The 17,573-nt window shown below is 24.2% G+C and overlaps 1 protein-coding gene across 2 annotated transcripts in view; it reads right to left on the bottom strand.

The window, feature by feature from the left end:
• Positions 1 to 17,573, bottom strand: part of LOC126902601 (solute carrier family 2, facilitated glucose transporter member 1-like) — a 32,770-nt gene that overhangs the window by 14,335 nt on the left and 862 nt on the right. The window contains exon 2 of one of the 2 annotated variants that reach the window (XM_050680043.1): positions 15,376 to 15,624. In XM_050680043.1, the coding sequence (XP_050536000.1) occupies positions 15,376 to 15,618 (243 nt within the window). In that variant the 5' untranslated portion in view covers positions 15,619 to 15,624. Of the gene's footprint in view, positions 1 to 3,528; positions 4,024 to 15,375; positions 15,625 to 17,573 lie in introns of those variants that run through there. The other variant, XM_050680044.1, reaches the window with a different exon arrangement.

Raw genomic sequence — 17,573 nt, forward strand, 5'->3', positions numbered from 1 at the left:
TAACGTTATATACGATAGACCAACTGTCCTAACACCTTTGCACGACTGTCGTTTTTGTCCTCTTTATTGTACATTTAAACCATTTTTCTATTTTCGAAGAAAAGTAGTATAATTAATTAATATTTGTATTATTCAAAACACACGACGTCAACACAGACATTAACCCCTTGGCAGCACGACTCTTTCACATGTATCTGGTAGTTGTTACGACCGAGTTACCTATTTTTTACGAATCAACTTATAAAACGTATTATTCGATGTATTGTTATGGAAAGAATGTGAACTTCGATCGACTGATTTTATTTATATTATTTTAAAATTTAAAACACCGTATCTAACGTGTTGCATTGAAAACACGAATAGTTTAAAACTATAATTTGTATACGACTTATTTACTCCGATCAAGAAACTTTGATCCAAGTTAAGAATAATAAAATAAAATAAACGAAATGATTAAATAATTTTTTCTTAAATAAGTTCATCAGTTGGTGCAGCACATTGTAGAATACATAATAAACTACAATAAAACCATAGTAACAGAATGTTTGATGTTTTTATTTCAATGTGTATTTTCCATAACAAAAATATCTAGTTGATAGAAAAACTTGAAGGGTAAAATAATTCAAAGTACTTGAAAAATATTATCGAATACTATGATCACAAAATTTCATTGAAACTTGCCCCAAAAATTGAATAAAAATTAGAATTAATTTGTAACATAATCATAGTTCAAAAACAACATAGGGTCATGTGTGCGCCTAATGAATTTAATAGCGTAGTAATGAGACTAACGCAAGGAATAAAATTTACAAAATTTAGCACTGGTACTTAGATAATACAACTAAATAACTTATATATTTGGCTATTCGGATTTGTTACATACTCTTTAGTATTATGCATTGCAGTGGTATAGCCAAGACGAAGTTAAAAGAGCTATAGCCAATTATTACTAATTAAAGTATATGACTTTGGTATTTATAACAGTGTGTGATAAACCAAAAAAAAGATCTTTAGCTCCCCCCAAACAAAAATTCTAGCTACATAACTGATACGGCATCGTCGTACTCTGTGTTAAACCAGATACTCATTTGAGTCTCTCTTATTTTATCAACAGGCTATCTATAGGCACGATAACCGGTGGTTGATTACACATTACCGTTTACGACACAGGGGATAAAAAAACCATAAATCCACAGGCAGTCCGTCGACTATCGGTCGTAGTATTATCGTTGTGTTTCTTGACGCCTTTGAGTAATCGCCTACTGTCTCTACGCTTGAGTCTACTGAAATCCTTTGCCAACTCTTCTAGCATCTCGCATAATTAGATCCTTATTGATCTATTTAGATTAAAAGTTATTTGTTTTGCATTGTTAATGTAAGTAATCCTATAGTACGGGTAATATTCGTAGCTACCAACTGAGATTCTATTATTAGTAGTAATTAATAAAAGGGCCGCTTCCTTTCTAATGTCTTATTAAAAATATTGTGCCGACTACGTTATTTCACAGTGCACTTTGGGTCACCTTATTCTACCTACTGAGTCAACAACGACGCCCTAGGTACTATTTCAATTGTCATTAAATATTCATTTACTTATAATCTTGATACGCAATTTTTCACGTGATACGCGACATATCGATAAATACACAAATACTCATAAATATAAGTGAACTGTTTAGTATACCCTCTAATGCAACTGCCATAACCGCAGTGTATTGCTAACGGGTATCCACAAAAATATATAATTCGATAATTAACGGACGTTAGTAATAAAATAAGAATGTGCGGCTAACTGACGCGACAAATTAACATTTACTTAACATTCTTAACCTCTTCAATGAAGATTTAACTTTTTTAAATGTTCCATTGATTAAAGCTAAGTAGTATAATATAGTCACATCAATGAACTGTTATAAAAAGCATATCTCATTTGAGCTGACATAACAACTTGTAGCTAACTTAGCACTAACAAAGTAAAACGGAACCTTCTAGAAATTTAAAAAGGTTATAGATAGTAGTTCAGTAATATTATTATGCCTACAATTCGATAAATCAAAACTCAAGTGCCTATTATACAACATTAACCGATATTTTTTAGAAATAATTAAGTGAATCATTTATTTTAAATCAGTTTTTAAAATAATCTATTCGATTTTTAATAAATACACGATTGATTTGTAAACATTTTTTTTAAAAATCGTTGAAATTCATATTTTTAAAATTCATATAAGTAATACTAATCAACTGAACAAGACTATTATTAAATATTATCATTAAAATATTCCAATGATTTGAATGTAGTGGTTTAAAATTACCGTAATAATCTTTTAAACTTATTTTTTTTATATTTTACAATATTGTAAGATTGGCCTGAATAGCTAACAAATATAACAATTGGTCACATCCAAATTTATCTTGACATAATTTGATCAAACAAAGTTAGAGATAGTTGTAGTTTACTTCAAATAATAGTTAGCCAACTATCAAATATTATGTTTTAAGAATTTACAAACGCTTTATAGTTTTATTTAGAAGTAGTCAAATTTTACTTGGTGAACAAATTGAGCCCATTTTACAATAATTATATAGAATTTTTTTTTGACTGAGAATTTTTCGATTGCATCAACATTAATGTATTTTTTGTGTTAGGTTATTATTTTTAGTTTTCCTTTAAAAAAATTAACAACAGTGAAAATTCTTTAAAAGCACATCTACAGTAAAATTTCTTTTAAATTTGTAAAATTTATATCGGAAATAACATTTTTTAAGTTATTCTTTTCGAATAAATAAATAAAAAATTGTGTATTTTAAAAGTCAATACTAAAATTATAAACAGGCATCGAAGCTAGAAAATTCTACTTAAATAATTATTTTTATTATATATACTAATTTATTAATATAATATAATGAATATAATATAAAAAAAATTTTTTAATTTATTTATTATAATATATTATTGTCAGATTAAAAATTAATCTAACCAATTTTTAATGCATGTATTATCCTAAATTTTTTATGATATATGTTAACCTCAGTGTTGATATAATTGTATATGATATAGTTAATAGGTCAATCATTTACATATTTAAAATTTTATATAACCCAATTGAACATTATGTAATTCAAATAGATCTTGTAGAACTTAAATGAACTTGAACTAGAGAAATTTATTGAAGTGCAAACATTTTTCAGAAAATATACCATATGTTATATGAAATTAATTTTATAATTAAGTAAACGGTATTATGCGAGCTGTATTTAAAAAGTTTTTATTAAAAATCAGTTAGACGATACGATTTAATTTTATTAAAATACGTGTAAAAATTACATTACACAAGATGTAATTTTTTTTTCATTAATTCTTTAAAACTTAATATTCTTCCAAGACTCCTAAGAATTTATTTGATATTTCAAAAATAAAAGGTACACTATCAGATAATTAGAAAGCATTTACATTCGAGTAAAATTAATAAGCGAACAGAAAATTTATTTCATAAAGAAACAAATAAAAATAATAGTTTTCTATACCTGGTTTGTAGGTGCGTGTTCCTGTTTTTCTAAGTCTTTAACCATTTGTTTCTCACTCATTGTGAAAGAATTTGACGGTTATGGATTTGAATATGTCAACAATGCGTTTAATGATTTCCTTCAGGTGTTGTGGCCGTCCACGCGTTGAACGCGCGACAGACGGTTTTTTATTTGTGCGCGTACGGGTACACGGGACCGACCGGTGTCGTTGGCTAGGGATGACTGCCAAGGGTGTACTCCGGTGAGAATGTGGGACGCCCGAGCTGGGGGCTTATCGGATGATTTACAATAATACTCGAATGTATAGTTGATAGTAGAAACCCCAACGTTATCGAGCGACTACGCGCCTGTCCAGCCTTTTCTGTTCTCTTCGTCCTGCACACGACCAAACGCGTTGTGTCAATGCGCATCAGTAGCAACAGCGGCGGCGTACACGAGCACTCTCCATTCAGCGTAACTGCCACTGTATCCTTCCCACCGCCAACCGTACCTTTCGTGCCGGTAAATGTACAACCGTCTGACCAACCAACCTATTTGATACGGTTAAAGTACGTCACATACAAACCATTTGCCACCACCACTCCTCTCTTGTCATGGAGGCCAATTATCTTTGAGATTAATAACCTAATCAGAAGCCATCCAATACAATTATTATAAAACTATTTACGTGTGCCTTACAATAAACAAGTGATTTAGGTATCTATTCAAATGACAGTGGACCTTTAAAACTTCATAGATTACAGGTGACTTAAAATCGATTAATACCTCCTCAATCACGTTGGTTGGTAATTAAGAATCAAAACTAAAAATTTAAACTATCACGAGTAAAACACAAATAGTTGAAATTCTGATGGCTTTTAATATTAAGTATATATCGAATCGACTAATTGTCATTTAAATATCTTTATAATGTCTACTACACATGGTGGCGGTACAAACAATTATTGAGTTTTATTTATTTAATTTTGGATGACCATGATAATTAAACACTTTAACATGTTATTTCATGCGTAATGCACGAAAGGTAGTTTGAAAAAATATTACAAATCAAAGAACAGTTATTTTAACTAGTAGAAATATTATAAATATAAAGTATTTAGGCTTAATAACATTTGTATAATTAATTTTTGAAAATTTTTAATTATTTCATGTTAAAATTATAATTTTTATGTTACTTAATGTGTAAATGTAGAAGAATAATAAGAGTGCATAAATGTAATAATAAGTCAATTTAACCGATACATTGAATATATATATATATATATTATTGATGGAACAACCAGTTTTTACGTGAATTTGCTGGACTTGAAGTCAGGTTTTAATATGTAATAAACGTTTTATAGTTACTCGGAAGTTTTATAGCCTATAAAATTAAGATAATACATCTTAAAAATTAATGTAAAATATCTAACATAAATCTATTAGAGTTAATGGTAGAAATAAATGTAAATTAATTTAGTCTCTGCATCGTATTATTAATACATCTTAAAAAACCAGCTCAGAGGGGTCGCGACATAGTTGGCATAAATATAGATAATATTTGACAGCGACTAACATCACTGCCATAGAAAACGCTTCTATATAGTCTGTGATTTATTATTTCATTCAAATATTAAATGATTGATAAATTATTTGCTTAATTGAAAATAACGTTGTTTTTACTTTGGTGGTCAATTTACAATGTCATAGTAAAATAATCGTCGGAATATTTTTTTTAGTATATTAGTACATTATATATATATATATATAATATATATATTATACTATATATATTATATATATAGTATAGTACATTTTGACAGCATTTAAAATATTGTGCAGAAAATTGTTTTTTTCATATGTGGGGGTGTGTTGTCTTTCAAACCATTTCTGTACTTAAGAATTTGTGATATTTTACAAAAAACATATCAAAGTAAATTATTTTTAGCGTAATCTATAAAAATTTAATTTGAATTGGTGTTAAGAAAAAAGGTTTATCAGTTTTAAAATGCAGAAAATAAATCTTCAAAATACTAATTTTTATAGCAGTGTAATTTTGAGACATTTTTTTTAATTTCTAAAATTGATGGTTTTTATTTTTCTATTTTTTTAGTGTTGATTGGTTTAATTAGATTAAAATCAGAATATTTTACGTATTGATGATTAAAATCTGTCCAGTGAGAGCTAAGAATTTTCATTTATAAACATAAAAATAACCCATAGACACTACTAGAAAACTAATACCTTTTCGGCCTTACATCGAATCTAATTAAATTAATACTATTATTTGTCTTGGGCATAATTAGTATTAAAAAAAAAAAATTTTTCATTTGAAATTTTATTTTACTAGTTTTTAATTATAAAAACCAAATTTTCAACTTTTAAAAACAATGCTATTTTAAATTATTATTATTAAAATTTAAGTATTTATCTAATTTTCTGGTTTTTACTTTTTAATATAACTGTTTATTTAATTTCCTTTTCAGCACATAGCTGAATTATTAGTAAGACAAACCAATAATTACGTCAATGTCATATTTTTAATTATTCAGTTTTTGTAAATAAAAAACATTTTAATTTTGGCAATGCGGAAACAATGTACACTACTACGTCAAAAAGAAAAAAAAATGATATAACACTATTTGACTGTAAGTGATATATTATTATTATGACTAATGTAAACTAAATTTCCCCTCTAGACTGCATTAATGCATAATACTCAAATTATTTTCAAAATTTAAAATGCAACTACACTTATATAACAAATCTAATAAAAAACACATCAAATTTAAATCAAATTTTTTAATTTTTCGAATGCAGGCCTAGTAAGTAAAAGTATTTTTATAGTAAGATAGTAAGTTTTTTCAATACTAACATTACTCAATAAAAAGTCTTCGTGTGGAGATTTCATAACGGAAAGTCTTTGTTTTTTTTTTAATTATCTCTATAAGTTTGTACATGATATTTAACTTGATATAATCAAAATAAATCATAATAAATATAATAATAAACTGAAATTTGTTACCATTTAATAATTATTTATGTTTGAATGATAAATTGCAAGGCTATTAATACTTAGCAAATTTTTTCTGTTACAGTAACATTAGTAAGTAATAAAATCAAAAAAAAAAAAAGTAATAAAAATAAATCTAGTCTTTTCTCAAGTCTCTTACTACATAGATATTAGACTAAAAAAAAATGTTTTATAAAATAACAGTATACATTAAAAAAAAATTCTCATCCAAATTTTACTTTTATTAGACAATCCAGGGTCTCTCAAAAGCATTTTTCTTTTCATTTAAATAACATTACGAATCATGATTTTGAAATAAAAAAAATTTATTACTTAAACTGCGATAACTTTTTGAAATATGTATGGATCAATACAATTTTGTTTTTTATAGATATATGAGGTATTTACTATACCTATCATCTTGTATATTTTTATTATATATCTAACCCTTCAACTGCCCACAGAGAGGATTCAAAATGACAACTTTTTCATAAAAAATTAACTTTTAAAAATGTTCCGGAAATACTGACACTTATATATATATATATAAAATTAATAATGATGTACAAATTTAAATATGAAAAAAAAAAATTTCGAACTTAATTTTATTTTCTTGGTGAAAAAGAACATCAAAGTTAATAAAAAAAATACCATTTTTGTAAAAAAATTCCTTTTTATATTTTTAACTTTATAATGCTATAACATTTCTCAAAATGTTATAGCATATTATAGCATTCCTATCATTTGGTATATATATTTGTTTAATCTGACCTATCACCTGTTCACAAATTCGAATTCAAAATAACAACTTTTTCACAAAAAATTAACTTTTTTAGCTTACCTTTTTAAATTGTTCCGGAAATACTGACACTTTTATATATTAAAGTATAATATAAGTAAAATTTATCTTAAATTGAAGCCTATGTAAAGTACTTTAATTGGAAAAAAAAAATTTCGAAATTTATTTTATCTTCAATATGAAAATGACTACCGTATTCAAAAATATGCTAATTTTGTGTTATAATTCTCGGTTTTTTATTTTATTTTAAAATACCATACAAAGGTATTGTAGGTTCAACTACAAAATTAAATAATTTTACTTTGTAATTTATTAATTTTTCAACTTTATTTGTGTGTGTTACCACCAGTCTATGATATTCCAAATGTTTTGGTAACATGTTGCTATATAAATCATAAATCTAAAGAAAAATTATTTTTAGTTTCACCTGAATTTAACAAAAAAATTTTACAATTATAATCACTTTTTATAATACGCTCAATTGAGTAAATTTTTTTTACAACATTTTGATTGGTTTTTTTAGTTAAAGTAAATCATTAAAATTAAATAAGTTCTGAATAGTTCAATTGTAGAATCTTTTTAAACACCAAAAGTTACTTAGAAATGATTACTATGATTTCTATTTAAGTGATCTATTACAATAAAAATGCAAAAAATATTGAGTTTTTTTGATAAATTTACAGCAAATCGTAATTATATAATTTCCTGACTACATATTAATTTTAACAATGCTATTTTTTTTCCAAAAAAATGTTCTACTTAATAATGAATCTTTCAAACTTGTAGTTGAGCTAAAAGTTATGGTATCAAATTCAACTTTTTTTTTTTATTATAAGCTTTCAAAAAATTAACTTTAAAAGACCAAAAAATACGTTAAAATTGATATTTTGCACTGATTATTTTTAATATATTAAAATTAAAAATCTTTAATAATTTTATAAACAATTTGTTTGTGTTTTTAATTAGTTTTTTGTCGTAATAAATCATTTCAAAAGAAATATTAATAATTTCTATGTAAATCTTGGTGTTTACATAGATAATATAATTGAAATATTCAGAACTGTTTTCCTTATAATTATATCTTATAGTTTTTAACTAATTAGTAATAACATCAAAATTATTGATCTTAAAAAAAATATAATTGCTGTTTTGAAATTAGCACGAAAAATTGAATAATAAAAATACATTTTTGACTTCGATAAAAATTTTTTGTACAACATTTATTCATAATTAACAATAAATTATTATCTAAAAAGTTGTGTGTCAAGCCTTTCAATTTGTATACACGTTTGCCATAAAAGTAATAACTACTTTATAATTTTTCACAAATTCTCCGAAAAAATTACAATACTAAATTATTAAATATCAATCTCATACTAATTTAATTGATGTAATAAATATTTACTCATATATTATACTTCTAAATCAAAGAACTACTAATGAGTAATAATAAAGGAAATAGGAATTAATTTTGCATTTGGTTTAATCCACCAACTTCTTTAAGACACTCAAAGTTTGTGGGTTACGTTTAAAACATTCTACAAGTGTTTTCACTCCAATACATTAAACCCTCTGATTTTTTATCTATTTGTCCACTCTATCCCTGGTGATCCCAGAAGGCGCCTAAAGTGAACGCGGTGTCACGTTATACTGGTTGGCCTTTTTCTATCAAGCCTGTCTTTATATATTACTTTATATATTTTCTTAACAGAAACATCATTTGAACTTATTGTAATTAAATTTATTACAGATTGTACAATTCCAAAAAAAAAGTTATATATTAATGTTCATCACATTTATCATAATAGCTTTCAATTTTTATGTTTTTTTAAAAAATATTCTGCATAAAAAATAAGCCATTAGACCATAAACAAGTATTTTTATGGATATTTGAATAATTAGAAATAATGTTCTAAAGAATTACTTTTATTTAGGTTAGGTCCAATTTTCTCCTTTTTTAGTAAATATAATATGTTTACTTATTGTATTGTTATTAGATCTAATTACTACAGTAAATTTTAATTTACCAGTAAACACAAAATATTTTATAAAAAGCAAACAGCAATTAGATTGACTTCTTTTTGGTGTGTTAATACTTGATTAAGGAATGTTCGTAATATAAATATCAAAATTTATATAATAAATAAATAATAACTGGTTATAACTACTATAAGAATTTATTTCAAAAAGTTTTATACATTAACTATAGAATTCTTTAAAAATGAAACAAGACGTAAAAATAAAGCAAGTCTGTGAACTATTTTACATTTATATTTACGTTTTTACATAAAAAGATAGAATGACTTAAAATTTAAGTACATTGTTTACTAAAAACGCTCTATAATGCGTTATAGAGTATATACATGTATTTATTCCTATATCTCTTCAAGTTATTCAAATAAACAGTCGCTAATTGATTACTTCGAATATTATTGGAATTGACAAAATGCATTAATTAATTTTTGTATCTATTTTAAAGTTTGTATGATTGACTGAAGATAATATAATGTTACTTATTAAATATAAAACTATGTCAGAATGAAGTATTTAAAAATAATAATTTAAGTAGGAAACTTTTATATTGCATAAAAAATTAATGAACTTTATTACTATTTAATCACAAATTCAATGTAATAACTGACATTATCATGAATCATTAATATCTATTAATCAATTATTAATTTGAAAATCTCAGTATCGCTAAAAATATACTTCTTACATATTCTTTTGAACGACAGTATTCAAGTTAAATAATTGTATATTAAAACGCCATTTTTTGCAAATACAACAAAATTTGATAAACTAAAATTTTTTAGGTTTTTATTTCAATAATTTTATAACTTTTACAATGTTTATGAATTTTCAAAAATAAAAGTAATAGAGTATTTTTATGATCCATGTCGTTTGCAGGTTATAGTTTACATTTATATGCACTAAAGTAGATAACTCACCACATCATTTACACACTCTTATTCAAATGCCAGCAGCTATTTGATTGTTGAAGCTTTATTTTTACATCTTATAAGAGGTAATCTTATTTTTGAAAATTAGAAAACCAATAAAAATGAAAAATTTATAAAAAAAAATACCTATCAGCCATAAAATTTCACGCATCTTAAATTAATTTAGGTCTACAAGTCAAAAAAATAAAAAAATATGCTTTATATTTTATTTCTTATGTGTTTGTTTCTATAACAGGTGCTCATAATTTGTATAAAAGATAAATATAAAACATATAACATAAATGTTTTCAGCCATAACAAAGGTCACAAAGATTATAATAGTTTCTTTGAGTACATGGTTTGGGAAATTTAAGATTTTTAAACTAACCAGTTAAACAAATTGGTAACATTTTCTTACATCTAGTAATAACCGCATAAAAAAAATTGTCGAAAAAAAAGATATTAACCAAGTCGACTTAGAGAAATTTTATAAAATTGTTTCATAGATGCAATTAGATCAAAAAAATTTTAAAAGTTACATTTAATCGTTTCATTAAGTTTAACAAAACTTCTAAGAAAGAGTCCCTCCCAAATTACACCCCTCTATTTAGGAGGGCATTGTTTATTTACTACTAATAATAAAATTATTTAGACTTTCTTATCAACTGTTTTGTTATTTTTATAAAACTGAGATTTTATCGTTAATAGCACAACTATTCGGGAAAGGGTAACGACAGTATTGCTAAAAAATGAAGATATAATAAATACTATAGCGCCGAAAAATATAAAATTTCAACGTGACGGTACCACATAGTTCATAAATCATACTTCCTGGGGTGTGGTAAAGATCAAAATGATACATTTATTTTGAATTAAGAACATTTACTTATATTTAATGCTAGTTGGCAATAGGTATTAAAACTACAGGTATACATTTTGCATCCGCTTTACCTTCAACAAAAATATTATACCTTTTCTATATCAGTTTTATTTCATCTTGTTAGTGAAAGTAATCTATTTCAATAAATGTAGACCCATGTATTCCATTAGTTCTTAGAATACACCTGTTTAGGGTACATAAGTGTTTAACAAGTAAGGAAAAGGGTTTTTATTGTTCTTATTGTTTGTAACAATTAACCTGTTCGCTAACTTTTTGATCACTCTGTATATTTAATATTAAAGATTAAAAAAAATATCAGCAATTATAGAAATTCTAAAATTGTATAAAAATTAGTAACGTTCTTACGTATTACCTATTCTTTCGGTCTTTAATCATAATTATGGTACAACTTTTATATGTCATAAATTAGCTAAAAATTACCTTGAAGATTTTATACTACAAACAATACTTGTTATTATTTAATATTTAAACAATCAGGTCTAACCCGTCTGGTAAATGCAAAACCAAATATAAGAACACTTGTTTGACAAAATCACCTAAATATATCTTTAATTTTTTATTTACAGTAAATGATAATAACCATTATCATTTCATATTAGAGTGTGTAATTTATTAACATTATTGAAGTGGACAATATTGTTATAAATTCTAAAAAAAAAATGAATGATAAAAGCAAACAGTCTTATATGATCAAAATATGCCACATAAATTGTTATGTCATATATGTTAGTTATAAATGAAACATTTTGAGAAGTTGATAAATTTTTATCTTTGGTATAGTTTGAAACTAATCAAATAATATTTTATTCAAATGTCCTGCATTGGTAATAAAAAATCAAGTATAATCTAATCAACCAAACCGTTAACCTTTAGAAATTTCTCATAGAATGTGCAGAAATGAAGTGCAGTACAGTACAATATAGTACTTGTGCATTTTATCTTTTATTTGTGTATTTAGTACATAGGACTTTGATATTTTTATGATAATTTTGTCTACAATATAATTTTAATTAAATAGAGTATTTACTCTTAGTAGCATAAAATAGAAATCAAATATGGAAATATTTTTTCATAAAATTATTATTTTTCGTTTTTTTTTTTGTAAATCATATTGAAAGTCGAGCAAAAAAAAAAATAAATTGTTTAACAGGACTGAAAATATTTAACCTTAATAGAAGAAAAAAAGAATTTAATTACAATAAAACAAAAATAATTTTACAATTAGCTTCTTAACGCTTCTAAAAACGAATAAAAGAAGATACCTATTATACATATTCAATAATTTAATGAAAATGAAAAGTTATTAATGAATAAAGGTGTTAATTGATTATATTTTGACTATATTTTCTTATGTATGGTATTCTTTAATTATTAGTATGAAGGTAAAAAAATATTCAACGTTTACTTTTAATGGCTTTAGGACGCATTTTTTATGATATGTATATCTACCTTTTTCATTCATGTATTTTATTTGAACTTAGTAATCAAAAAAATTGCTACATAGCATTAGACAGTTTTTTTAGCTAATTATTATAATAATTAACTTTACACTTATATGTGTTCAAATCAAATTCTCTATAGGTTTTTTTTATAGTTTTTCAGATAAATGCCTAAAAAAGTGTGTTATAATTAATAAGGCATTCAAAACAAATTCAACAATCTTTTTATAAAAAAAATTATTTTTGTATAGATTGTATAAAATTGCTGACTGACTATAAACGTTCAAATGTATTTTTGTATTAATTAACTATGCAATTTTATATCGTTCTATTATAAAATAACACAAAATTCATATCAATTAAAATTATTAAGTAGCGCTAATATCTCACATTTTTATAATAAAAAAAATTTAAGTAAAAATATAATTAGAATATCCAATAGCGTATCAACTAACCAATACATTTACTATTAAACTTTAAAAAAATTAATAAATAATACTAAAATGAAACCCTACAAACATTAAAATCATAAGACTACACAGTTCCATAGTTACATTCAATATAACTTATAAATATTTGTTTAATTGTGATTATGAAATACTTTTGATTAATCAATTCTTAAATGCTTAATTCCTTCGGGTAGTTTTTCGTAGTACAGTTATAGCATTACATAACTATTTAGATAATAATTTATCTTATTTTTTTGGATAATTTTTCTTTTGATACATAAAAGTGTTATGCTCTCCCTAAATGAACCGAACATTTTGCCACTCGAGAAAACAAAAAACATATACTCCCTTCCACTAAAAACAAGAATACACACGATGAGATATTTTTAGATATCATATACCTTTTTTAATATCAAAAAAATTATTAGTGTCTTGTATTTATGTGAAAAATTTACACAACACGACTCTATGAAATTTCTCTCTAAAAATTTACGTACTTACAGCAAGGTCCTTTACAAGTTAATAATTCTATACATTTTTATTAAGTCTCAAAAAATGTTAATATTTATATTAATAAAATTACTATTAAAATGACATTTAAAAATACACTATTTTAACTGTACATGTTCTCATTACTAAAAATGTTTTGAAATATAATATATTTATCATCATTTTATGGATGATAAGTATTATTAAATTTTAATTCAACAAGTTTTTAATTACAGTTTTTTAAATTGTGAAAAATGTTCTCTCATTTTCTAAATAGGCTTTAAAAATTTAATTACAGTTTAGGAATTATCGACTTTAATTAAGGCTTACATAAAATTATCTCGGTAAAAAAATGATATTTTGTATAAGATGTAAACATTTGTTTAAAATAATTTCATTCGATATTGATTGCATGATAGATTAATTTACTTAATTTACTTTTATGTGTATGAACTAATTTGGTCGCTAACCTATTAAATATTTGTATTTAAAATTATTAATAGGAACTGAACTATCTATTCCAAACAAAGTTACCTACAATTTAAATCATAGTTTTTAATCTGTTATGCTAATAATGAACACAGTGATATATATATATATTATTTGTAGGCACTAGATATAATTCAATGAATAAAAAATATTAAGATATTATTGTGTTTATTAAGTTAATATAAATTAAATACACAATATAATTTTTTAAATTAACAGTTGATGTCATTCTAATACATGATAATTTTATCATAAAAATGGAAAAAATATTGTGATGAAAACGAAAGAAAAGTATGTGTTAGAGTGATATTGATTTCTTTAGATTCATTCGTGACCGTGACGTTAGTATGAAGGGCAAGTTTCATTGATTCAACGATAGAAAACAGCTGCCAAAAATAATAAGGCGCACTAGATAGGCATTAATATACACTGTTCAATCTCATTGTTTGGCGTATAATCAAATAAAAATCTTCCATTTTAATCTCAATCAAAAAATGTAAAATCAATGTACAGTTAATGTCAAAATTAACGAGTTTTTTTAATTATTTTTCAGAAAAAAAAACTATTCATGGTGTATAGATAAATCAGGGAATCCCGAAAAAATGTTTATTTCATTAAAGTAAAAAAAAAAAAAAAAAAAAAATGTAATTTGTAAAATAAAGCTTGCGCGATGTCCTATTTTGGATAAATACGTCGCAGTATAAGTTATACGGGTTTTAATGCGTAGGTAGAGAAATACTTTGGCAAACTGAATGCTCAATCAGTTAAATAAAAATAGTAACTATTCTCATATTGTAACAATATATTTAAAATTTGTTAAAACTAGAAAAAAATTTCAACGTCCAATTTAAAAACAAAACAACGTACAAACGACTAAAAAAATAGCCAGATAATTGTTATACGGGAAATTTAACAATAATGTAAAATAATGTTTTAGATGTACTAATAAGGGTATTAAACAATTTTTCTCGACACAATATCCTATTATGGAAGATTATTATCCTAATTTTTTTGCTAACTAGAAATATTCTTTGCGAATAATATATTTACTCTCAAATAATGACATAGTGTCGACTTAGTTGAAATACACTAAATACCTAAGTCTGAAAATAAAGTTTAGATATATATTTAGAATATTTATTGCAAACTAATCAAACCAGCCAGCTTTCATTATTCTATTTAGAGTGCATCACTTGATGCTCTTCAAGTTAAGTAAATTTAAGAGAGATGATTTCAATGAGACATTAATTTGCTGTATGTAGTACACATTTATGACTATAGATATTTAATCGTCTTTTAAATCTTTTTTATAACTACTTATTATAAAATTCATAAAAATTATTGTACCTGTTCCTGTTGACGTACGCCAGGACCCTTAACATAGATAGGAACGTCCATGTCTGTTGTAGATGAAGCAAAAGAAGAGACGTCATCTTGTCTGCTAGGAACTTGAAGTAGCTTAACAGCTTGAGCCGCCAACTCTCTGTTACTGTGTAATTGTAAAGGATGATCATCTTCAACAAAGCCAATACTATCTGGAGATCCATCCCTATCCTCTTCATCGTCATCATAATACAATAGTCGCGGCATCGAACCCTTATAATAAAAAATTGTTTCAAATGATATTATATAGAATTTATACTAAAAATTTCACTTTTAATTGATATAAAATATTTAAAAAAAAATAAAATGTTTATAAAGGATAAATAATATACATTATAAAATTGAAAATCGGGTAAAAAAAATTATTTTAAAATAATAATATTCAAATTAAATAATTATTATTTATTAATTATTACTTATTGTGTAATACATGACATATAATATTGATATTCATTAAAGTTCATAACACTTAAACATAACTAACAAGCGAAAGAAAATTCGTCGAATATAAAGTTTATTTTGGGTATAAATTTGACATTGAAATAACCTTTCATACACATAAATCGATAATTACACCGTCAACACAAGATATTTTTGTTTATTGAAGGATAGAAAGAATTTAACTTTACATTTGTTGCATATTTAGTTGTTAAGAAATGCAAACATATTTATTTTCTTTTAAAATAAGGCAAAAAGACTACAATGTTTTTAGTTGACCATAATCATCTACTAAGTATAATAATAAAGTACCCACTAACTAAATAGAAATGGACCAGCTGTTGGCACAACCACAAAAACACCTTGTTAACCACATAACTATTTCTCATATATCAGTATTCCTGTTGGTATATTGTTTAAAATGTCAAATTTAAGAATGAAGTAGTTTTTGAGGTAATATAGTAACTATATATAAATGTTAAATAGTAATCTAAAAAATATTTATATTATTATTCAATAATATAAAATTAAATAAAAATAAAAGTTCGATGTAGTCATTTTTATATTGATTATTTAATTTAAATTTACAATGTTTAAAAAATAACAACATTTTAATGAAAATTTGATTTTTATACTTAAAAGCCAAGAAGCATACATACTCTCCCTATTATTTACCATTGACCTTAGATTAGTTAATCCTCCATAATATTTTAATTTATTAAGTTTTTTATCTGAACTTTAAAATGCCTTAAGCATTTTTTTAATCAAGCATAAAATGAAAAATATTATTTGAAACGAAAAATCGCGAATTTTTACAATTATAACGTATATTACATTTAAAAAGAGTTTAAACATAATATAACTATTTTCACTGTTTTTCATAAATTATGAAAAAAAAATTATAGTTCTTAGAAAACAATCATAGCAAAAAATTAATGAACAAATGCTAAAAGACTAATTTTTTTAAAAAAGTAAGAAAATATCAATTTGCAGAATGTTGTAAAATATTAGTTTTATCTCTAAAATATTTAAATATACCATTATTGATGACATTTGAATTAATTTATTTCATGAATTTCAATTTGCGATCTTGAAGCAATGGAAATTATGTATAGACATGTTTAAAAAACGTAGCTTTAATATTTTTTTAAATAAATTATATTTAATTTTATATAAGTGAACAGAGTACGATGATAAAATAAAGTTTATTATAAATTACTCAAATAAAAAACATTCACTATTATTTTCACTGGTTATACTTATAGAAAGAGAATAACTGTCATTTAATAATATTTACTAATATATATATATATATAATTTTTTAAACAAACAATTAAATTTAAAATATAATAATATAATAATTATTAGGAAATTAGTTAATATATTATTTTATACATCTTTAATTCATAAATGTTACTTGTCAATTTAAAATATGACCACCGAATTGGAAAATTTCATTTAAACAATTATAAGTAGAGACAAAATTTATATACGTTTATTCATTTTGGTTGAGCCATTTTAAAAGGAATCAAGTTTGTGCGAATTTGTTGTTGAAATACTTTTTAGAGAATAAACCCTCCTAAACATCCTAACACTACAATAACCCCAGTTAGATCACATATTAACAAGTTTTCAATCCTGTTAATACAAATTGTAAATGCATGTTAATCCGCTTCCGAATGAAAATTTGAGATGAGAGTTATGATAAGATACATTAAATATTT

This window comes from Daktulosphaira vitifoliae, unplaced genomic scaffold, assembly GCF_025091365.1.
Source record: "Daktulosphaira vitifoliae isolate Bord-2020 unplaced genomic scaffold, ASM2509136v1 Scaffold_3, whole genome shotgun sequence".
In the NCBI taxonomy this organism is placed as follows: domain Eukaryota; kingdom Metazoa; phylum Arthropoda; class Insecta; order Hemiptera; family Phylloxeridae; genus Daktulosphaira; species Daktulosphaira vitifoliae.